The sequence below is a fragment of the Elephas maximus genome, chromosome 11, assembly GCF_024166365.1.
Source record: "Elephas maximus indicus isolate mEleMax1 chromosome 11, mEleMax1 primary haplotype, whole genome shotgun sequence".
In the NCBI taxonomy this organism is placed as follows: domain Eukaryota; kingdom Metazoa; phylum Chordata; class Mammalia; order Proboscidea; family Elephantidae; genus Elephas; species Elephas maximus.
Window position 1 is genome coordinate 102,777,660 of NC_064829.1, and position 24,051 is coordinate 102,801,710.

General features: G+C 51.6%; 1 protein-coding gene across 1 annotated transcript; it reads right to left on the minus strand.

The window, feature by feature from the left end:
- Positions 1 to 1,688: 1,688 nt before the first annotated feature.
- LOC126086245 (protein FRG2-like) lies at positions 1,689 to 2,601 on the minus strand. Its single transcript, XM_049902410.1, has 2 exons — positions 2,403 to 2,601; positions 1,689 to 2,098 (listed from the first exon to the last, which is right to left on the minus strand). Exons 1-2 carry the CDS (start codon positions 2,599 to 2,601, stop codon positions 1,689 to 1,691), a joined length of 609 nt encoding a protein of 202 aa, XP_049758367.1.
- Positions 2,602 to 24,051: the final 21,450 nt, after the last annotated feature.

Here is a 24,051-nt window from a genome sequence, read left to right on the forward strand (position 1 = left end):
AAGGAGAAAGGAGAAATGAAGTGAAGAAGACAAACTGAAGAATACATAGAGAGAGGGAAAGATAGTGTGAACAGAGGAATAGCGAAAGGGAAGGAACTAAGGAAAAAAGAGTGGGGAATAGAGAAAAGGGTGGACAGAGGAAAAAACTAGAACTGCTGTGAAGTCAATTCCGACTCATGGTGACCCCATGTACTGGAGTAGAACTGCTCCACAGGGTTTTCTTGGCTTGTGGAGCTGCTGGGTAAGCTCAAATCATTTGTATCACTGAGGAACAATTGCATTATAAGAAAATTAAAAGGCAAAGGACGAAAAATTACCTAAATATTTTAATTTATTTTTCCTTTATTACAATCCTATATGTATCTATATGATGAAAGATTCATGCTCCCAGTGTAAAAGCCAAATAGAAAATTGGTATTGAATATATAAAATAAAATATAACGATAAGTGAAACCAATAACAATATCTGTCTATTTAATGTTCTATAATAAAAGAGGATAAATTGAAATCTATAAAATTTAAGAAAATGTCATATTAGGCCAAGAATAGTAGCCAGCAGTTGACTGCAAAATAAATCCATATGGTCAGTAAGCATTGAATAATCCTCGACTTAGGTTTAGATAAAGGAAATGAAAATTGAACGACAATGACACGGTCACTTCACTCATCAACCTGAAAAACATAAGGCTTCCACAACTGTAAATCTTTATGGGAACAGACTGCCTGATCTTTCTCCCATGGAGTGACTGGTGGGTTTTGATTGCTGACCTTTTTGGATTAGCAGCCGAGGGCTTTATCTACTGTGCTACGAGGGCTCCTATTACAAGAATTTACAAGTCATCACAAAATGGAGTATAATTTTAACAAATCACAAAAGGGAGACTATTTCACAGAAATCATGCCATAGTTCCAGGCGCTGTCACTGAACAAGATTGAGTCGGGCTGCCCTAATTCCTGCAGTATCATCCTCAGCTCAGACAGGAACCCTCGAAGATTTCCCAGGTCGAGGAAATTCTTGGATGCCCAAGAAACATTCCAGTGGGGCGGGAAACATTCCGAGTCTGAACTTGCTCAGCCGGAGGGTGTGCCACAACAGGCCCTCCAAGACAGCCCTGGAGACTGGGTTTCCACTGAAGTTGAAGGTGCTGGGTGGGAGCAGTATCCCAGGGCAAGGAGGTTGGTGGTGAGCTGGGAGTTGGTGATCTCACACCCATCAAAGCTTGGGTAGTGGAAGGTGCCTGAGGTTCTTTCTAGCAGATCTTGGAGGAACTCAGGTTGACATCACTCGAACTAAGGTATCTTAAATGGGTGGTGTTTGGGCACAAGGACAGGCATGTCAAGTTGGACTCCAAAAGCAAGTAATTAGTTACTCAGATGGTCTCTAAGAGGGTCTTCAGGCACCTGTTCCAGGTGACACTTAATGAAGAGGACAGAGTCCAGGTGGTTTTGGCTTTTCCTATGTCCACCTCAGGTTCCATAATTTACTAAACGAGCCAGTAATTGCCATTCCAGATCTTTGGAAGACTCTGAGAAGTACCAGGTCTTTATTCTCACTCCAAGCTCTGGATCTTCTGATGAACAGTGTTGAGGGCACACCAGTTCAAGCCTAGATAGTCCACTGGCAGCCTCAGCAGATCCTCGTCTTGGGAAAGAGTGAATTCTGTCCCTGTAGGTAGAGGTCTCAGCTTCTAATCCTGGGCTGGGTCCCTGGAGCCAGGCAGTGGGTCAGGGTTGAGCCAACCCTCAGCAGGGAAGACATATGCCGCCTCGGTGGCCATGGTGTAGAAGGTTTGGGTTGCTGTGTACAGCTGCCCCCGGAGCTGGGCGAGCACCTCGAGCTCCTCCCAGGTCAGCGGGGCCTGTGCCTGCTGGGCCTGAACCTGGGCCACATCCTGGTAAATGGCCTCAGACAGAGCCCGCAGGGAGGTTACCAGGCATCTCCGAAGTGGTGGCGGCTGGTCTCCTGGGGACCAGGCTCTGGGCCGCTTCCTTCGCTTGGAATGCGTCTTCGAGTGTTTCCCATGGTGGGTACTCTGGGTCTCATCTCCAGCATCAGGACGCTTTTCATCCTTCTTTCTGGAGATCAGTGGAGAGACCCCTGTGGGGAAAGCATGTGGGTAAGGGCCTAACTGGTAACCAAAGAGGCGGCAGTATGAACCCACCCAGGGGAACCTTGGAAAAAAAGGGCTGGTGATCAGCTTCCAAAAGGGTTATAGCCTTGAAATCCTATGCATCACAGTACGACTTTACACATGTAGGTTAACTATGAATTGGAATCCACTGAATAGCAATGGATTTTTTTTTGTTTGTCCAAAAAATGAAACCCAACCAACAATGCATGACTCTGTATGCCCAACTCCAAATTTCCCTCCATCATCCTTACAAAAAGCCCAAGTCCTTACCTTGTCTCTCGGTGCTGCTCTCATTTGGCTCAGAAGAGAGTGTCTTGCCTTTTCCTTCAACCAGTTTCTCCTCTTTATCTGAGCCTTTTTCTTTTAAGGAGTGGGGCAGTGACTCCAGAGCAGGGGTGGTCAAGACCTTGTACTGAAGCAGACTCTGGTTTGTGAAGTCCAAGTGACTGAGTGGGCTCCAGCTGTTCATGCTGATGAATCTGCTCCTAAATGAATCCTGATCTGTGGTTGGCAGGGTGGTTTTGATCAGAACTCAGGGAGAGCCAAGGTGGTGACTTCAGTGCTCCAGGTTCTGGGTCCCTCCTTAGCTCCTCAGAAACCTTTATAGTCCTTTCTGGTCACAGTCTTCCCCTTTCAACTCCTGCTTGTAGAAGCTGGCAAGTCTCAGGTTCTTGGTTTAGGCTTCAGGCTGGAGGCTTCTCCTGACTCAGGTAGTTGCAGGCGCCGATGAACCCAAGATGGGTACTTGTGATGGCAGAACGAAGGCTCATGTCTCAAGAAACAGAGGTCCAACTATGAGGGGTGGGACTCAGGATCCAGAGTGAAGGGAGCCTTGCTGGAACATCTGTGTATATACTGAAGGCAGGCCATACCCCCAAGGAAATCCCCTTTCAACTGATTGGCTCCTCTTAGCAGATCTCATCAAGGATGTGATTACGTTGTATTAGATCCCATCATGGGGGGGGGGATTATATTACATCAGATCTCATCATGTAGGTGGTTACATTGTTATGCCAAACTACATCATAATTGCTGAACTGATAGCCAACGCAGCCAGGAGCTGCTTATCCATTAGCAAGCAAGACTGCTCCTCCTGGCCATTAGGAAACAAAACCTGAAGTGATAGTGATGGGTGTGGCTCAATTAGTAGCTGCTCAGGTCAAGCAGAAATTTCTCCCTCCTGTCTATTGTTCTCCAAGACTGTTGTGAGGTTCAATCAAGTCAAACCCAATGTACTAGCCTACGTGCCAAAAAAAAAGAAAGAAAGAAAATGCAACTTGCCTTACTGAGCCTATGCACCGTGATAACCTACGCAGTCCGTGTTCTTATGTACTTCCTCGTGAGAGATGGTATAAAAGCTTCTGCCTGCCTTCATTCGGGAGCTTGATTTGAGGTATACACATCCTTGCTCCTTGCCTGCATACTTGCAATAAATGCTCTTCCTTCCTCTTCACATTGGTTTCTCTTTATTGACAAGAAGCTGCACTGAGCAGGAACTGCCTTGGGTAATAAAATCCGGAAGAACCATGGCCCAGCCATGTTGACACACAACCTTAACATCACAGTTCCCTCAGTTGAAGCTTAGTTCATCAAATGAAAGCCTCATTTGTTCCCTGTCCTGGAAAGTAATGGACCTGGCTAGTGTGAACAGGTCCCAGGAGCCACTCACTTTCCCCTCCTGGATACAGCCTAGCTGCACCATTTTCAAGATCTTGCAAATACATAGGAGTGGCATATCAACAAACTCCAGCTTCCTACACCACAAGGGATGCAGACCTCTTCCCTGCTTGACCATCTTAATGAGGAAGGTCAGGAATTCATTCACATGTGGATGGCTTTAAGAGAAACGTATTCTCTCACACTTTAGGAGGCTACAATTCCAGATTCAGGGTGCCAGCTACAGGATAAGGTTCTCTGTCTGTCACCTCTGGGGATAAGGTCCTCACCATTGATCCTTCCCTGGGTCCAAGAGTTTCTCAGAGAAGGGACTCCGGGTCAAAAGAATTGACTTAGGATACAACCTAATCCAGTAGTTGAGTCCTGCCTCATTAAAATAACTGCCTCTAATCCCACCTCATTAACATCTTGGAGGGTAGGATTTACAAAACAAAGTATAATCACATTGTATCACAAAATAGAGGACAACCAAGCAAGCCTAGGAATCATGGCCTAGCCAAGTTGACACATATTTTGGGGGTAGCAGGGGAGGAGACACAATTCGATCCATGACAAGGACTTAATGGATTTTGAAGATGAAAGAAATGTTGAAGAATAAAGACATAATGAGGAAGAGGAAGGAGAAAATAGTGAAAAGATTAGCTGGAGTGTTTCCTCAACTAACCTGGGGACTTCATGTGCTCGAAAATGTGGACCCAAATGTTTATGAATTTGCTACAGTCGATAGGCATATCGACTGTAGCAAATTCAGGAAAGAGTGAGTTGTTTCAGTGAAATATATGTAGGAAAAAAAAGGATCATACGGAAAACTTTCACTAATTTTCTGACTACAAACAGCACGACCGTTCCCAGGGATAATGCAGATGATCCCGAAACTTCCACAAGTGGAGTTATTTCAAATGGTGATGACATTTCTGGTCAGAAAATGAATGAGAAAAAAATTAGGGAGTTACGGAGCCCATGGTATGATGAACTATGCTTGACCAGAGAGGACCGTGATGGTTAAGTTGGTGTGTGAACTTAGCTGGGCCGTGATTGTCAGTGATTTGATAGATAGCTTGTAGTTTGCTAGTGATGTAATAATGCAACGACCTCCATGATGAGATCTAATATAAGGCAATCTCCTCCATGATGAGATACAATATGATGTAACTACTTCTGTGATGAGATCTACCATGAGCAGAGGATCAGTTGAAAGGGGGATTTGTTGCGGGGGGGGGGTTAAATACCAGGATGTTCCTGCAAGGATCTCTTAACTCAGGATCCTGCAACCAGCTCTTCACCACCTCACCTCTGGGTCTTGGAACTTGAGACAGCTGTCTGTGGTCGTACCTGCTGATATTGGATTCATGAGAGAAGAGGAAGGAGATAGACTGTCAAAACATTTGACCCTGAAAGGGTTAGCTAGGGTGTTTCCTCAACTAAATCGGGGGCTGCATGTGCCAGAAAATGTGGACCCAAACGCCGATCGATTTGATAGAGTTGACAGATTCATGAAACAGGGAGACGTTTTCGTGACATACGTGTGGGGAAGAAAAGAAATAAGGCCCCTAGCGAAAACTCTCACTCGTTTTCTGACTAGCAACCCCACGACCGTTCCCCGGGATAACCCAGATGATGGTGAAACTTCCACAAGTTCAAAGGGGAATGTCTTTTCTACTCAGAAAATGAGTGAGAGGAAAAGGAGGGAGCCGCTGAGGCCATCCTAGGACGATGTAGGCTTGACCGGTGGGGAATGGTGTTGGGTAAGGTGGTGTGCAAACTGAGCTGTGCCGTGATCCTGAGTAGTTCGGTAGATCGTTTCTTGTTTGGCAGTTCCATACTAACGCAATCATGTCCATGATGAGGTGGAAGATTACCTACTGACTTCGGTGATGAGATCTGCCATGAGCAGCCAATCAGTTGAGAGGGGGATTTGTTGGAGGGGTGTGTGTGTGCGTGTGTGTGAGTGGCCTGCCTCCACTATATAGGCGGCTGTTCGTGCAAGGCTGCCTTCACTCAGGATCCTGCATCCAGCTCGTCACCAGCTGCCCTGCGGTTCTTGGGACTTGAGGCAGCCAGCGGCGGTCTTCCCTGCTGACGTCGGATTCCTGCTCCTTCGCGGCCCGTGAGCCTGTTGCAGCGGTCTGGCCAGCAGATCTTGGGTTCTTCAGCCCCTGCAGCTACGTGAATCAGGAGAAGCCTCCAGCCTGACATCTGACCCACGAACTTTGGACTTGCCAGACCCTACCACCGTGGCTTGAAAGCAGATAGGTTTCTTTCGAAAGGCTTCTGAGGAGCTAAGGAGGGACCCGGAACACGGAGTGCTGGAGTCATCACCTTGGCTCTCCCCGAGGCCTTAGAAGACCCTTCCCGCCCAGCCCAGGTCAGGATTGCTTTTGGAGCAGATATCGATCGCCATGAGCAGCCGAAGCCCAGCCAGGCTCTTGGACCTTGCCAACCAGAGCCTGCTGCAGAACGAAGCCTCGGCCGTTGCCTCTCTGGAGTCACTGCCCGCGCAACTCTTCCTGCCCTTGTTCCTGGAGGCTGTTGCTGGGAGACACAGCGAGACTCTGAAGGCAATGGTGCGGGCCTGGCCCTTCAGCCACCTTGCCCTGGGGGCTCTGATGAAGGCTCAGCAGCCTCAGCAGGACATCTTAAAAGCTGCGCTGGATGGGCTCGATGACCTGCTTGCCCACAAGATCCGCCCCAGAAGATGGAAACTGAAAGTGCTGGATTTAAGGCTGAATGCTAATACCAACTTCTGGGACGTAGCGTCTAGAACATGGGACTGGTCCTCCGTGCGCTCGTTGGAGGAGCCGGAGGCCGCCCAGCCTAAGACGAAGAGGCCAAAAGTGGACGACTCAAGGAAGGAGGAGAAAGAGCTCTTGGCCCCTGTGCAGGTGCTCCTAGAAGACTTTTGTCTCCAGAAAGCCACCCCCGATGAATTCCTCACCTTCCTCATGAAGAGGGTCAAGCAGGGAAAAGGTCTGCCACAGCTGTGCTGTAGGAAGCTGGAGTTTCTTGATATGCCACTCGGACACATTCAGAAGATCCTGAGAATGGTGCAGCTGGACTGTGTCCAAGAGGTAGAAGTGAATGGCCACTGGGACCTGCTCACCCTGGCCAGCTTTGCTCCTCACCTCAGCCAGATGGTGAATGTGAGCAGACTGCGCGTCTCTCACATCATGACGATCTCCTTCATTCCCTGGGCGGCGGAGGAAGTGGACAAGCTACTTTCCCAGTTCAGCGCTCAGTTGCTCAGTCTGCACCAGCTCCAGGAGCTCCACCTAGACTCTGTCTTCTTCCTGGAAGGCCGCCTAGACCAGGTGCTCAGGTGCCTGAAGAGCCCTCTGGTGACCCTCTCGCTGACTAATTGCTTGCTTTTGGAGTCTGACTTGACCCACCTGGCGTCCTGCCTGAACACCAGCCACCTAAGGTACCTGAATTTGAGTGAGGTCAACATGATGGCCTTAAGTCCCGAGTTCCTCCAAGTTGTGCTAGAGAGAGCCTCAGCCACCCTCCATCGCCTGGCATTAGATGGGTGCGGGATCAGGGACTCCCAGCTCATGTCCATCTTGCCTGCTCTGGGCCACTGCTCCCAGCTCACCAGCTTCAGCTTCCGTGGAAACCCAGTCTCCGTGGCGGCCCTGCAGAGCCTGCTGCGGCACACCGTCCTGCTGAGCAGGTTCAGACTCGGACTTTTTCCTGTCCCTCTGGAGTGCTATGTGGGCCTCCAAGGCACCGTCGACCTGGGCAACCTTCGACGGTCTCTGGCCGAGCTGAGACTGATACTGCAGGACTTAGGGCGGCCCAATTCGGTCTTATTGTTCAGCGACAGCGCCTGGACCTATGATGTGATTCTCCTCTATTGCGTGGCCTGATGTCATTTTCACTTGTGCTTTAGACGAGGGCTTGCAGGGCAGACGTGTTTCTCATGAAACAATTCATACACATATTGTGTTGTGACATTTATCGCCAAGCCCACGGTACGGCAACACTCTCCCTTTCTCCACCTCGGGTATCCCGTTACCGGCTCTCCTGTCACCCCCTGCCTTCTCATTCGTGCCCCTGGACTGGTGTGCCCATTTGGTCTCCTTTGGTTTGAGGGTCAGTGGAATCTTTGGTTGAGGGGTGAACTTCGGGAGTGACTTCCATACTGAGTTGAAAGGGAGTCCGGGGGCCATCGACTCGGGGTTGTTCTAGCCTAGTAGCCTTGAAGTCCAAATTCAGGGCACCAGCTCCGGGGAAGGCTTTCTCCCTCTGTTGGCTCTGGAGGAAGATCCTTGTCATCAGTCTTCCCTTGGCCTGGGAGTTTGTCCGTGCAGGAACCCCGGGTCCAAAGCACACGCTCTCTTCCCGGCACTGCTTTCTTGGTGCTGTGACGTCCCCCGGCTCTCTACTCGCTCGTCGCTCCTTTCATCTCTTGGAAGACAAAAGGTGACGCAGGCCCTCCCCAGGGAACCTCTCTTTCCATTGGGATCAGGAGGTGATCTCAGAAAGGGTTTTACATCCCACCCTAAGCCTCCTCAACAGGGCCCAATGCTGCCTCGTTCGGCAGGGCCAGAGATTAGGATTTCCAACACATAGGCCAGTTGCATCAATTCACAAAATGGAGGACAGCATCCTGGCAATCGTGGCCTAGGCAAAGTGATACACATATTCTAGGGGGACCAAAGTGAACCCACGACACTCTGTTCTGCCCGTCGAGCTACATGTTCTCCGAGACCACGGTCCCCAGCTGTCAGCCGAGTCATTCGCTCCCTCAGGGAGTTTGGGTGTATCTAGGAATCATCCATGACCTTTCCTTGGTCAAGCTGTGCTGCTCTCCCCAGTAGTGTGTCCAGCCTACCAAACGAACAAGCAAAGAAACAGACAAACCCCCAACCAAACCCGTTGTTCTCGAGTGGTTTCCAACTCATCGCAACCCTATAGGAAAGGGTAGAACTGCCCCATACGGCTTCCAAGGAGCCGCTGGTGGGGTTGAACTGCCAGCCTTTTGCTTAGCAGCCGAGATCTTCACCACTGGGCCAGCGGGGTTCCACCGTGTGCTGTCTTACCCTTCTCCGAAAAAAGAGGCACCACTTATCTCTTGTCTAGTTAGTTTTTTTCCCTTCCCGCGCCTCCCCTCCCCTCCCTAGAAGATTGTTTCTTTCTCTTGGTAAACCTTTTCATGAGTTGTTCTGGGTGTATTTATCTGTCCTTTTGGGATTGACTGATTTCACTCAACAGAATGCCTTCCACATTCATCCATGTTGTGAGAAGTGTTGCGGATGCTTCACTGTGCTTTGTCATTGCGTGCTATTCCCTTGTGTGATGTACCGGACTCATAGAGACCCCGTAGCATAGTTCTTTCAAGAGAAGTTGTGTGCATGTGATGAGTTGGAGGGAGTTGAGTCAACTTGCTCCAAGCATCAGGTGGGGATAACATGGTGGAAGAGATCGGGGAAAAGTCGTCCATCTGGCAAGGACGCTGAATTTAGAACCTGATTTCGCCGGTGTGGAAAGGCAGATAGATCACGAAGAAGGGAAACTGACCAATCAGGACTCTCTCGGTTATCTAGTGCTTCTAAGAAAGAGAAACCACTATGGATGGCTTTCGGAGAAATGTATTCTCTCCCAGTTTAGGAGGGTACAAGTCCAAGTTGAGGGCCCCAGCTTCAGGGGAAAGTTCTCTTTCTCCCTCTCTTTCTCTCGGTCAGCTCTTGGATTAAGATCCTCCATAACGATCTTCCCCTGGGTCTAGGCGTTTGTCAGAGAAAGGACTCTGGGTCAAAAGAGATTGACTCCGGATATAAGCTAACGCAGTATTTGAGTCCTGCCTCATTCAAATAACTGCCTCTAATCCCACCTCATTAACATCTTGGAGGGTAGGATTTACAAAACACAGTATCATAACATCCAATCAGAAAAAGGACAACCACACAATTCTGGGAACCCTGGCCTAGCCAAGTTGACGCATAGAGGTGGGGGTGGGGGTGGGGGTGGAAATGTGATCCATGATAAGGACTTAATGGATTCTGAGGATGAAAGAAATGTTAAAGAGGAAAGACCTCATGAGAGAAGAGGGAGGAGATAGACTGGCAAAACATTTGACCCTGAAAGGGTTAGCTGGGGTGTTTCCTCAACTAAATCGGGGGCTGCATGTGCCAGAAAATGTGGACCCAAACGCCGATCGATTTGATAGAGTTGACAGATTCATGAAACAGGGAGACGTTTTCGTGACATACGTGTGGGGAAAAAAAGAAATAAGGCCCCTAGGGAAAACTCTCACTCGTTTTCTGACTAGAAACCCCACGACCGTTCGCCGGGATAACCCAGATGATGGTGAAACTTCCACAAGTTCAAAGGGGAATGTCTTTTCTACTCAGAAAATGAGTGAGAGGAAAAGGAGGGAGCCGCTGAGGCCATCCTAGGACGATGTAGGCTTGACCGGTGGGGAATGGTGTTGGGTAAGGTGGTGTGCGAACTGAGCTGTGCCGTGATCCTGAGTAGTTCGGTAGATCGTTTCTTGTTTGGCAGTTCCATACTAACGCAATCATGTCCATGATGAGATGGAAGATTACGTACTGACTTCGGTGATGAGATCTGCCATGAGCAGCCAATCAGTTGAGAGGGGGATTTGTTGGAGGGGGGTGTGTGTGCGTGTGTGTGAGTGGCCTGCCTCCGGTATATAGGGGGCTGTTCGTGCAAGGCTGCCTTCACTCAGGATCCTGCATCCAGCTCGTCACCAGCTGCCCTGCGGTTCTTGGGACTTGAGGCAGCCAGCGGCGGTCTTCCCTGCTGACGTCGGATTCCTGCTCCTTCGCGGCCCGTGAGCCTGTTGCAGCGGTCTGGCCAGCAGATCTTGGGTTCTTCAGCCCCTGCAGCTACGTGAATCAGGAGAAGCCTCCAGCCTGACATCTGACCCACGAACTTTGGACTTGCCAGACCCTACCACCGTGGCTTGAAAGCAGACAGGTTTCTTTCTAAAGGCTTCTGAGGAGCTAAGGAGGGACCCAGAACACGGAGTGCTGGAGTCATCACCTTGGCTCTCCCCGAGGCCTTAGAAGACCCTTCCCTCCCAGCCCAGGTCAGGATTGCTTTTGGAGCAGATATCGATCGGCATGAGCAGCCGGAGCCCAGCCAGGCTCTTGGACCTTGCCAACCAGAGCCTGCTGCAGAACGAAGCCTCGGCCGTTGCCTCTCTGGAGTCACTGCCCGCGCAACTCTTCCTGCCCTTGTTCCTGGAGGCTGTTGCTGGGAGACACAGCGAGACTCTGAAGGCAATGGTGCGGGCCTGGCCCTTCAGCCACCTTGCCCTGGGGGCTCTGATGAAGGCTCAGCAGCCTCAGCAGGACATCTTAAAAGCTGCGCTGGATGGGCTCGATGACCTGCTTGCCCACAAGATCCGCCCCAGAAGATGGAAACTGAAAGTGCTGGATTTAAGGCTGAATGCTAATACCAACTTCTGGGACGTAGCGCCTAGAACCTGGGACTGGTCCTCCGTGCGCTCGTTGGAGGAGCCAGAGGCCGCCCAGCCTAAGACGAAGAGGCCAAAAGTGGACGACTCAAGGAAGGAGGAGAAAGAGCTCTTGGCCCCTGTGCAGGTGCTCCTAGAAGACTTTTGTCTCCAGAAAGCCACCCCCGATGAATTCCTCACCTTCCTCATGAAGAGGGTCAAGCAGGGAAAAGGTCTGCCATAGCTGTGCTGTAGGAAGCTGGAGTTTCTTGATATGCCACTCGGACACATTCAGAAGATCCTGAGAATGGTGCAGCTGGACTGTGTCCAAGAGGTGGAAGTGAATGGCCACTGGGACCTGCTCACCCTGGCCAGCTTTGCTCCTCACCTCAGCCAGATGGTGAATGTGAGCAGACTGCGCGTCTCTCACATCATGACGATCTCCTTCATTCCCTGGGCGGCGGAGGAAGTGGACAAGCTACTTTCCCAGTTCAGCGCTCAGTTGCTCAGTCTGCACCAGCTCCAGGAGCTCCACCTAGACTCTGTCTTCTTCCTGGAAGGCCGCCTAGACCAGGTGCTCAGGTGCCTGAAGAGCCCTTTGGTGACCCTCTCGCTGACTAATTGCTTGCTTTTGGAGTCTGACTTGACCCACCTGGCGTCCTGCCTGAACACCAGCCACCTAAGGTACCTGAATTTGAGTGAGGTCAACATGATGGCCTTAAGTCCCGAGTTCCTCCAAGTTGTGCTAGAGAGAGCCTCAGCCACCCTCCATCGCCTGGCATTAGATGGGTGCGGGATCAGGGACTCCCAGCTCATGTCCATCTTGCCTGCTCTGGGCCACTGCTCCCAGCTCACCAGCTTCAGCTTCCGTGGAAACCCAGTCTCCGTGGCGGCCCTGCGGAGCCTGCTGCGGCACACCGTCCTGCTGAGCAGGTTCAGACTCGGACTTTTTCCTGTCCCTCTGGAGTGCTATGTGGGCCTCCAAGGCACCGTCGACCTGGGCAATCTTCGACGGTCTCTGGCCGAGCTGAGACTGATACTGCAGGACTTAGGGCGGCCCAATTCGGTCTTATTGTTCAGCGACAGCGCCTGGACCTATGATGTGATTCTCCTCTATTGCGTGGCCTGATGTCATTTTCACTTGTGCTTTAGACGAGGGCTTGCAGGGCAGACGTGTTTCTCATGAAACAATTCATACACATATTGTGTTGTGACACTTATCGCCAAGCCCACGGTACGGCAACACTCTCCCTTTCTCCACCTCGGGTATCCCGTTACCGGCTCTCCTGTCACCCCCTGCCTTCTCATTCGTGCCCCTGGACTGGTGTGCCCATTTGGTCTCCTTTTGTTTGAGGGTCAGTGGAATCTTTGGCTGAGGGGTGAACTTCGGGAGTGACTTCCATACTGAGTTGAAAGGGAGTCCGGGGGCCATCGACTCGGGGTTGTTCTAGCCTAGTAGCCTTGAAGTCCAAATTCAGGGCACCAGCTCCGGGGAAGGCTTTCTCCCTCTGTTGGCTCTGGAGGAAGACCCTTGTCATCAGTCTTCCCTTGGCCTGGGAGTTTGTCCGTGCAGGAACCCCGGGTCCAAAGCACACGCTCTCTTCCCGGCACTGCTTTCTTGGTGCTGTGACGTCCCCCGGCTCTCTACTCGCTCGTCTCTCCTTTCATCTCTTGGAAGACAAAAGGTGACGCAGGCCCTCCCCAGGGAACCTCTCTTTCCATTGGGATCAGGAGGTGATCTCAGAAAGGGTTTTACATCCCACCCTAAGCCTCCTCAACAGGGCCCAATGCTGCCTCGTTCGGCAGGGCCAGAGATTAGGATTTCCAACACATAGGCCAGTTGCATCAATTCACAAAATGGAGGACAGCATCCTGGCAATCGTGGCCTAGGCAAAGTGATACACATATTCTAGGGGGACCAAAGTGAACCCCCGACACTCTGTTCTGCCCGTCGAGCTACATGTTCTCCGAGACCACGGTCCCCAGCTGTCAGCCGAGTCATTCGCTCCCTCAGGGAGTTTGGGTGTATCTAGGAATCATCCATGACCTTTCCTTGGTCAAGCTGTGCTGCTCTCCCCAGTAGTGTGTCCAGCCTACCAAACGAACAAGCAAAGAAACAGATAAACCCCCAACCAAACCCGTTGTTCTCGAGTGGTTTCCAACTCATCGCAACCCTATAGGAAAGGGTAGAACTGCCCCATACGGCTTCCAAGGAGCCGCTGGTGGGGTTGAACTGCCAGCCTTTTGCTTAGCAGCCGAGATCTTCACCACTGGGCCAGCGGGGTTCCACCGTGTGCTGTCTTACCCTTCTCCGAAAAAAGAGGCACCACTTATCTCTTGTCTAGTTAGTTTTTTTCCCCTTCCCGCGCCTCCCCTCCCCTCCCTAGAAGATTGTTTCTTTCTCTTGGTAAACCTTTTCATGAGTTGTTCTGGGTGTATTTATCTGTCCTTTTGGGATTGATTGATTTCACTCAACAGAATGCCTTCCACATTCATCCATGTTGTGAGAAGTGTTGCGGATGCTTCATTGTGCTTTGTCATTGCGTGCTATTCCCTTGTGTGATGTACCGGACTCATAGAGACCCCGTAGCATAGTTCTTTCAAGAGAAGTTGTGTGCATGTGATGAGTTGGAGGGAGTTGAGTCAACTTGCTCCAAGCATCAGGTGGGGATAACATGGTGGAAGAGATCGGGGAAAAGTCGTCCATCTGGCAAGGACGCTGAATTTAGAACCTGATTTCGCCGGTGTGGAAAGGCAGATAGATCACGAAGAAGGGAAACTGACCAATCAGGACTCTCTCGGTTATCTAGTGCTTCTAAGAAAGAGAAACCACTATGGATGGCTTTCGGAGAAATGTATTCTCTCCCAGTTTAGGAGGGTACAAGTCCAAGTTGAGGGCCCCAGCTTCAGGGGAAAGTTCTCTTTCTCCCTCTCTTTCTCTCGGTCAGCTCTTGGATTAAGATCCTCCATAACGATCTTCCCCTGGGTCTAGGCGTTTGTCAGAGAAAGGACTCTGGGTCAAAAGAGATTGAGCCCGGATATAAGCTAACGCAGTATTTGAGTCCTGCCTCATTCAAATAACTGCCTCTAATCCCACCTCATTAACATCTTGGAGGGTAGGATTTACAAAACACAGTATCATAACATCCAATCAGAAAAAGGACAACCACACAATTCTGGGAACCCTGGCCTAGACAAGTTGACGCATAGAGGTGGGGGTGGGGGTGGGGGTGGAAATGTGATCCATGATAAGGACTTAATGGATTCTGAGGATGAAAGAAATGTTAAAGAGGAAAGACCTCATGAGAGAAGAGGGAGGAGATAGACTGGCAAAACATTTGACCCTGAAAGGGTTAGCTGGGGTGTTTCCTCAACTAAATCGGGGGCTGCATGTGCCAGAAAATGTGGACCCAAGCGCCGATCGATTTGATAGAGTTGACAGATTCATGAAACAGGGAGACGTTTTCGTGACATACGTGTGGGGAAGAAAAGAAATAAGGCCCCTAGGGAAAACTCTCACTCGTTTTCTGACTAGAAACCCCACGACCGTTCGCCGGGATAACCCAGATGATGGTGAAACTTCCACAAGTTCAAAGGGGAATGTCTTTTCTACTCAGAAAATGAGTGAGAGGAAAAGGAGGGAGCCGCTGAGGCCATCCTAGGACGATGTAGGCTTGACCGGTGGGGAATGGTGTTGGGTAAGGTGGTGTGCGAACTGAGCTGTGCCGTGATCCTGAGTAGTTCGGTAGATCGTTTCTTGTTTGGCAGTTCCATACTAACGCAATCATGTCCATGATGAGATGGAAGATTACGTACTGACTTCGGTGATGAGATCTGCCATGAGCAGCCAATCAGTTGAGAGGGGGATTTGTTGGAGGGGGGTGTGTGTGCGTGTGTGTGAGTGGCCTGCCTCTGGTATATAGGGGGCTGTTCGTGCAAGGCTGCCTTCACTCAGGATCCTGCATCCAGCTCGTCACCAGCTGCCCTGCGGTTCTTGGGACTTGAGGCAGCCAGCGGCGGTCTTCCCTGCTGACGTCGGATTCCTGCTCCTTCGCGGCCCGTGAGCCTGTTGCAGCGGTCTGGCCAGCAGATCTTGGGTTCTTCAGCCCCTGCAGCTACGTGAATCAGGAGAAGCCTCCAGCCTGACATCTGACCCACGAACTTTGGACTTGCCAGACCCTACCACCGTGGCTTGAAAGCAGACAGGTTTCTTTCTAAAGGCTTCTGAGGAGCTAAGGAGGGACCCAGAACACAGAGTGCTGGAGTCATCACCTTGGCTCTCCCCGAGGCCTTAGAAGACCCTTCCCGCCCAGCCCAGGTCAGGATTGCTTTTGGAGCAGATATCGATCGGCATGAGCAGCCGAAGCCCAGCCAGGCTCTTGGACCTTGCCAACCAGAGCCTGCTGCAGAACGAAGCCTCGGCCGTTGCCTCTCTGGAGTCACTGCCCGCGCAACTCTTCCTGCCCTTGTTCCTGGAGGCTGTTGCTGGGAGACACAGCGAGACTCTGAAGGCAATGGTGCGGGCCTGGCCCTTCAGCCACCTTGCCCTGGGGGCTCTGATGAAGGCTCAGCAGCCTCAGCAGGACATCTTAAAAGCTGCGCTGGATGGGCTCGATGACCTGCTTGCCCACAAGATCCGCCCCAGAAGATGGAAACTGAAAGTGCTGGATTTAAGGCTGAATGCTAATACCAACTTCTGGGACGTAGCGCCTAGAACCTGGGACTGGTCCTCCGTGCGCTCGTTGGAGGAGCCGGAGGCCGCCCAGCCTAAGACGAAGAGGCCAAAAGTGGACGACTCAAGGAAGGAGGAGAAAGAGCTCTTGGCCCCTGTGCAGGTGCTCCTAGAAGACTTTTGTCTCCAGAAAGCCACCCCCGATGAATTCCTCACCTTCCTCATGAAGAGGGTCAAGCAGGGAAAAGGTCTGCCACAGCTGTGCTGTAGGAAGCTGGAGTTTCTTGATATGCCACTCGGACACATTCAGAAGATCCTGAGAATGGTGCAGCTGGACTGTGTCCAAGAGGTAGAAGTGAATGGCCACTGGGACCTGCTCACCCTGGCCAGCTTTGCTCCTCACCTCAGCCAGATGGTGAATGTGAGCAGACTGCGCGTCTCTCACATCATGACGATCTCCTTCATTCCCTGGGCGGCGGAGGAAGTGGACAAGCTACTTTCCCATTTCAGCGCTCAGTTGCTCAGTCTGCACCAGCTCCAGGAGCTCCACCTAGACTCTGTCTTCTTCCTGGAAGGCCGCCTAGACCAGGTGCTCAGGTGCCTGAAGAGCCCTCTGGTGACCCTCTCGCTGACTAATTGCTTGCTTTTGGAGTCTGACTTGACCCACCTGGCGTCCTGCCTGAACACCAGCCACCTAAGGTACCTGAATTTGAGTGAGGTCAACATGATGGCCTTAAGTCCCGAGTTCCTCCAAGTTGTGCTAGAGAGAGCCTCAGCCACCCTCCACCGCCTGGCATTAGATGGGTGCGGGATCAGGGACTCCCAGCTCATGTCCATCTTGCCTGCTCTGGGCCACTGCTCCCAGCTCACCAGCTTCAGCTTCCGTGGAAACCCAGTCTCCGTGGCGGCCCTGCAGAGCCTGCTGCGGCACACCGTCCTGCTGAGCAGGTTCAGACTCGGACTTTTTCCTGTCCCTCTGGAGTGCTATGTGGGCCTCCAAGGCACCGTTGACCTGGGCAATCTTCGACGGTCTCTGGCCGAGCTGAGACTGATACTGCAGGACTTAGGGCGGCCCAATTCGGTCTTATTGTTCAGCGACAGCGCCTGGACCTATGATGTGATTCTCCTCTATTGCGTGGCCTGATGTCATTTTCACTTGTGCTTTAGACGAGGGCTTGCAGGGCAGACGTGTTTCTCATGAAACAATTCATACACATATTGTGTTGTGACACTTATCGCCAAGCCCACGGTACGGCAACACTCTCCCTTTCTCCACCTCGGGTATCCCGTTACCGGCTCTCCTGTCACCCCCTGCCTTCTCATTCGTGCCCCTGGACTGGTGTGCCCATTTGGTCTCCTTTGGTTTGAGGGTCAGAGGAATCTTTGGCTGAGGGGTGAACTTCGGGAGTGACTTCCATACTGAGTTGAAAGGGAGTCCGGGGGCCATCGACTCGGGGTTGTTCTAGCCTAGTAGCCTTGAAGTCCAAATTCAGGGCACCAGCTCCGGGGAAGGCTTTCTCCCTCTGTTGGCTCTGGAGGAAGACCCTTGTCATCAGTCTTCCCTTGGCCTGGGAGTTTGTCCGTGCAGGAACCCCGGGTCCAAAGCACACGCTCTCTTCCCGGCACTGCTTTCTTGGTGCTGTGACGTCCCCCGGCTCTCTACTCGCTCGTCTCTCCTTTCATCTCTTGGAAGACAAAAGGTGACGCAGGCCCTCCCCAGGGAACCTCTCTTTCCATTGGGATCAGGAGGTGATCTCAGAAAGGGTTTTACATCCCACCCTAAGCCTCCTCAACAGGGCCCAATGCTGCCTCGTTCGGCAGGGCCAGAGATTAGGATTTCCAACACATAGGCCAGTTGCATCAATTCACAAAATGGAGGACAGCATCCTGGCAATCGTGGCCTAGGCAAAGTGATACACATATTCTAGGGGGACCAAAGTGAACCCCCGACACTCTGTTCTGCCCGTCGAGCTACATGTTCTCCGAGACCACGGTCCCCAGCTGTCAGCCGAGTCATTCGCTCCCTCAGGGAGTTTGGGTGTATCTAGGAATCATCCATGACCTTTCCTTGGTCAAGCTGTGCTGCTCTCCCCAGTAGTGTGTCCAGCCTACCAAACGAACAAGCAAAGAAACAGACAAACTCCCAACCAAACCCATTGTTCTCGAGTGGTTTCCAACTCATCGCAACCCTATAGGAAAGGGTAGAACTGCCCCATACGGCTTCCAAGGAGCCGCTGGTGGGGTTGAACTGCCAGCCTTTTGCTTAGCAGCCGAGATCTTCACCACTGGGCCAGCGGGGTTCCACCGTGTGCTGTCTTACCCTTCTCCGAAAAAAGAGGCACCACTTATCTCTTGTCTAGTTAGTTTTTTTCCCCTTCCCGCGCCTCCCCTCCCCTCCCTAGAAGATTGTTTCTTTCTCTTGGTAAACCTTTTCATGAGTAGTTCTGGGTGTTTTTATCTGTCCTTTTGGGATTGATTGATTGCACTCAACAGAATGCCTTCCACATTCATCCATGTTGTGAGAAGTGTCGCGGATGCTTCACCGTGCTTTGTCATTGCGTGCTATTCCCTTGTGTGATGTACCGGACTCATAGAGACCCCGTAGCATAGTTCTTTCAAGAGAAGTTGTGCGCATGTGATGAGTTGGAGGGAGCTGAGTCAACTTGCTCCAAGCATCAGGTGGGGATAACATGGTGGAAGAGATCTGGGAAAAGTCGTCCATCTGGCAAGGACGCTGAATTTAGAACCTGATTTCGCCGGTGTGGAAAGGCAGATAGATCACGAAGAAGGGAAACTGACCAATCAGGACTCTCTCGGTTATCTAGTGCTTCTAAGAAAGAGAAACCACTATGGATGGCTTTCGGAGAAATGTATTCTCTCCCAGTTTAGGAGGGTACAAGTCCAAGTTGAGGGCCCCAGCTTCAGGGGAAAGTTCTCTTTCTCTCTCTCTTTCTCTCTCTTTCTCTCGGTCAGCTCTTGGATTAAGATCCTCCATAACGATCTTCCCCTGGGTCTAGGCGTTTGTCAGAGAAAGGACTCTGGGTCAAAAGAGATTGACTCCGGATATAAGCTAACGCAGTATTTGAGTCCTGCCTCATTCAAATAACTGCCTCTAATCCCACCTCATTAACATCTTGGAGGGTAGGATTTACAAAACACAGTATCATAACATCCAATCAGAAAAAGGACAACCACACAATTCTGGGAACCCTGGCCTAGCCAAGTGGAGGCATAGAGGTGGGGGTGGGGGGTGGAAATGTGATCCATGATAAGGACTTAATGGATTCTGAGGATGAAAGAAATGTTAAAGAGGAAAGACCTCATGAGAGAAGAGGGAGGAGATAGACTGGCAAAACATTTGACCCTGAAAGGGTTAGCTGGGGTGTTTCCTCAACTAAATCGGGGGCTGCATGTGCCAGAAAATGTGGACCCAAATGCCGATCGATTTGATAGAGTTGACAGATTCATGAAACAGGGAGACGTTTTCGTGACATACGTGTGGGGAAAAAAAGAAATAAGGCCCTTAGCGAAAACTCTCACTCGTTTTCTGACTAGCAACCCCACGACCGTTCCCCGGGATAACCCAGATGATGGTGAAACTTCCACAAGTTCAAAGGGGAATGTCTTTTCTACTCAGAAAATGAGTGAGAGGAAAAGGAGGGAGCCGCTGAGGCCATCCTAGGACGATGTAGGCTTGACCGGTGGGGACTGGTGTTGGGTAAGGTGGTGTGCGAACTGAGCTGTGCCGTGATCCTGAGTAGTTCGGTAGATCGTTTCTTGTTTGGCAGTTCCATACTAACGCAATCATGTCCATGATGAGATGGAAGATTACCTACTGACTTCGGTGATGAGATCTGCCATAAGCAGCCAATCAGTTGAGAGGGGGATTTGTTGGAGGGGGGTGTGTGTGCGTGTGTGTGAGTGGCCTGCCTCCGGTATATAGGGGGCTGTTCGTGCAAGGCTGCCTTCACTCAGGATCCTGCATCCAGCTCGTCACCAGCTGCCCTGCGGTTCTTGGGACTTGAGGCAGCCAGCGGCGGTCTTCCCTGCTGACGTCGGATTCCTGCTCCTTCGCGGCCCGTGAGCCTGTTGCAGCGGTCTGGCCAGCAGATCTTGGGTTCTTCAGCCCCTGCAGCTACGTGAATCAGGAGAAGCCTCCAGCCTGACATCTGACCCATGAACTTTGGACTTGCCAGACCCTACCACCGTGGCTTGAAAGCAGACAGGTTTCTTTCGAAAGGCTTCTGAGGAGCTAAGGAGGGACCCAGAACACGGAGTGCTGGAGTCATCACCTTGGCTCTCCCCGAGGCCTTAGAAGACCCTTCCCGCCCAGCCCAGGTCAGGATTGCTTTTGGAGCAGATATCGATCGGCATGAGCAGCCGAAGCCCAGCCAGGCTCTTGGACCTTGCCAACCAGAGCCTGCTGCAGAACGAAGCCTTGGCCGTTGCCTCTCTGGAGTCACTGCCCGCGCAACTCTTCCTGCCCTTGTTCCTGGAGGCTGTTGCTGGGAGACACAGCGAGACTCTGAAGGCAATGGTGCGGGCCTGGCCCTTCAGTCACCTTGCCCTGGGGGCTCTGATGAAGGCTCAGCAGCCTCAGCAGGACATCTTAAAAGCTGCGCTGGATGGGCTCGATGACCTGCTTGCCCACAAGATCCGTCCCAGAAGATGGAAACTGCAAGTGCTGGATTTACGGCTGAATGCTAATACCAACTTCTGGGACGTAGCGCCTAGAACCTGGGACTGGTCCTCCGTGCGCTCGTTGGAGGAGCCGGAGGCCGCCCAGCCTAAGACGAAGAGGCCAAAAGTGGACGACTCAAGGAAGGAGGAGAAAGAGCTCTTGGCCCCTGTGCAGGTGCTCCTAGAAGACTTTTGTCTCCAGAAAGCCACCCCCGATGAATTCCTCACCTTCCTCATGAAGAGGGTCAAGCAGGGAAAAGGTCTGCCACAGCTGTGCTGTAGGAAGCTGGAGTTTCTTGATATGCCACTCGGACACATTCAGAAGATCCTGAGAATGGTGCAGCTGGACTGTGTCCAAGAGGTAGAAGTGAATGGCCACTGGGACCTGCTCACCCTGGCCAGCTTTGCTCCTCACCTCAGCCAGATGGTGAATGTGAGCAGACTGCGCGTCTCTCACATCATGACGATCTCCTTCATTCCCTGGGCGGCGGAGGAAGTGGACAAGCTACTTTCCCATTTCAGCGCTCAGTTGCTCAGTCTGCACCAGCTCCAGGAGCTCCACCTAGACTCTGTCTTCTTCCTGGAAGGCCGCCTAGACCAGGTGCTCAGGTGCCTGAAGAGCCCTCTGGTGACCCTCTCGCTGACTAATTGCTTGCTTTTGGAGTCTGACTTGACCCACCTGGCGTCCTGCCTGAACACCAGCCACCTAAGGTACCTGAATTTGAGTGAGGTCAACATGATGGCCTTAAGTCCCGAGTTCCTCCAAGTTGTGCTAGAGAGAGCCTCAGCCACCCTCCACCGCCTGGCATTAGATGGGTGCGGGATCAGGGACTCCCAGCTCATGTCCATCTTGCCTGCTCTGGGCCACTGCTCCCAGCTCACCAGCTTCAGCTTCCGTGGAAACCCAGTCTCCGTGGCGGCCCTGCAGAGCCTGCTGCGGCACACCGTCCTGCTGAGCAGGTTCAGACTCGGACTTTTTCCTGTCCCTCTGGAGTGCTATGTGGGCCTCCAAGGCACCGTTGACCTGGGCAATCTTCGACGGTCTCTGGCCGAGCTGAGACTGATACTGCAGGACTTAGGGCGGCCCAATTCGGTCTTATTGTTCAGCGACAGCGCCTGGACCTATGATGTGATTCTCCTCTATTGCGTGGCCTGATGTCATTTTCACTTGTGCTTTAGACGAGGGCTTGCAGGGCAGACGTGTTTCTCATGAAACAATTCATACACATATTGTGTTGTGACACTTATCGCCAAGCCCACGGTACGGCAACACTCTCCCTTTCTCCACCTCGGGTATCCCGTTACCGGCTCTCCTGTCACCCCCTGCCTTCTCATTCGTGCCCCTGGACTGGTGTGCCCATTTGGTCTCCTTTGGTTTGAGGGTCAGAGGAATCTTTGGCTGAGGGGTGAACTTCGGGAGTGACTTCCATACTGAGTTGAAAGGGAGTCCGGGGGCCATCGACTCGGGGTTGTTCTAGCCTAGTAGCCTTGAAGTCCAAATTCAGGGCACCAGCTCCGGGGAAGGCTTTCTCCCTCTGTTGGCTCTGGAGGAAGACCCTTGTCATCAGTCTTCCCTTGGCCTGGGAGTTTGTCCGTGCAGGAACCCCGGGTCCAAAGCACACGCTCTCTTCCCGGCACTGCTTTCTTGGTGCTGTGACGTCCCCCGGCTCTCTACTCGCTCGTCTCTCCTTTCATCTCTTGGAAGACAAAAGGTGACGCAGGCCCTCCCCAGGGAACCTCTCTTTCCATTGGGATCAGGAGGTGATCTCAGAAAGGGTTTTACATCCCACCCTAAGCCTCCTCAACAGGGCCCAATGCTGCCTCGTTCGGCAGGGCCAGAGATTAGGATTTCCAACACATAGGCCAGTTGCATCAATTCACAAAATGGAGGACAGCATCCTGGCAATCGTGGCCTAGGCAAAGTGATACACATATTCTAGGGGGACCAAAGTGAACCCCCGACACTCTGTTCTGCCCGTCGAGCTACATGTTCTCCGAGACCACGGTCCCCAGCTGTCAGCCGAGTCATTCGCTCCCTCAGGGAGTTTGGGTGTATCTAGGAATCATCCATGACCTTTCCTTGGTCAAGCTGTGCTGCTCTCCCCAGTAGTGTGTCCAGCCTACCAAACGAACAAGCAAAGAAACAGACAAACTCCCAACCAAACCCATTGTTCTCGAGTGGTTTCCAACTCATCGCAACCCTATAGGAAAGGGTAGAACTGCCCCATACGGCTTCCAAGGAGCCGCTGGTGGGGTTGAACTGCCAGCCTTTTGCTTAGCAGCCGAGATCTTCACCACTGGGCCAGCGGGGTTCCACCGTGTGCTGTCTTACCCTTCTCCGAAAAAAGAGGCACCACTTATCTCTTGTCTAGTTAGTTTTTTTCCCCTTCCCGCGCCTCCCCTCCCCTCCCTAGAAGATTGTTTCTTTCTCTTGGTAAACCTTTTCATGAGTAGTTCTGGGTGTTTTTATCTGTCCTTTTGGGATTGATTGATTGCACTCAACAGAATGCCTTCCACATTCATCCATGTTGTGAGAAGTGTCGCGGATGCTTCACCGTGCTTTGTCATTGCGTGCTATTCCCTTGTGTGATGTACCGGACTCATAGAGACCCCGTAGCATAGTTCTTTCAAGAGAAGTTGTGCGCATGTGATGAGTTGGAGGGAGCTGAGTCAACTTGCTCCAAGCATCAGGTGGGGATAACATGGTGGAAGAGATCTGGGAAAAGTCGTCCATCTGGCAAGGACGCTGAATTTAGAACCTGATTTCGCCGGTGTGGAAAGGCAGATAGATCACGAAGAAGGGAAACTGACCAATCAGGACTCTCTCGGTTATCTAGTGCTTCTAAGAAAGAGAAACCACTATGGATGGCTTTCGGAGAAATGTATTCTCTCCCAGTTTAGGAGGGTACAAGTCCAAGTTGAGGGCCCCAGCTTCAGGGGAAAGTTCTCTTTCTCTCTCTCTTTCTCTCTCTTTCTCTCGGTCAGCTCTTGGATTAAGATCCTCCATAACGATCTTCCCCTGGGTCTAGGCGTTTGTCAGAGAAAGGACTCTGGGTCAAAAGAGATTGACTCCGGATATAAGCTAACGCAGTATTTGAGTCCTGCCTCATTCAAATAACTGCCTCTAATCCCACCTCATTAACATCTTGGAGGGTAGGATTTACAAAACACAGTATCATAACATCCAATCAGAAAAAGGACAACCACACAATTCTGGGAACCCTGGCCTAGCCAAGTGGAGGCATAGAGGTGGGGGTGGGGGGTGGAAATGTGATCCATGATAAGGACTTAATGGATTCTGAGGATGAAAGAAATGTTAAAGAGGAAAGACCTCATGAGAGAAGAGGGAGGAGATAGACTGGCAAAACATTTGACCCTGAAAGGGTTAGCTGGGGTGTTTCCTCAACTAAATCGGGGGCTGCATGTGCCAGAAAATGTGGACCCAAATGCCGATCGATTTGATAGAGTTG

Coding starts and splice junctions, on each gene's coding strand:
- LOC126086245 (XM_049902410.1), bottom strand. CDS start 2,601: ATGAACAGCTGGAGCCCACTCAGTCACTTGGACTTCACAAACCAGAGT. Junction 2,099..2,402: donor GAGCAGCACCGAGAGACAAG/GTAAGGACTTGG, acceptor CTTTCCCCACAG/GGGTCTCTCCACTGATCTCC.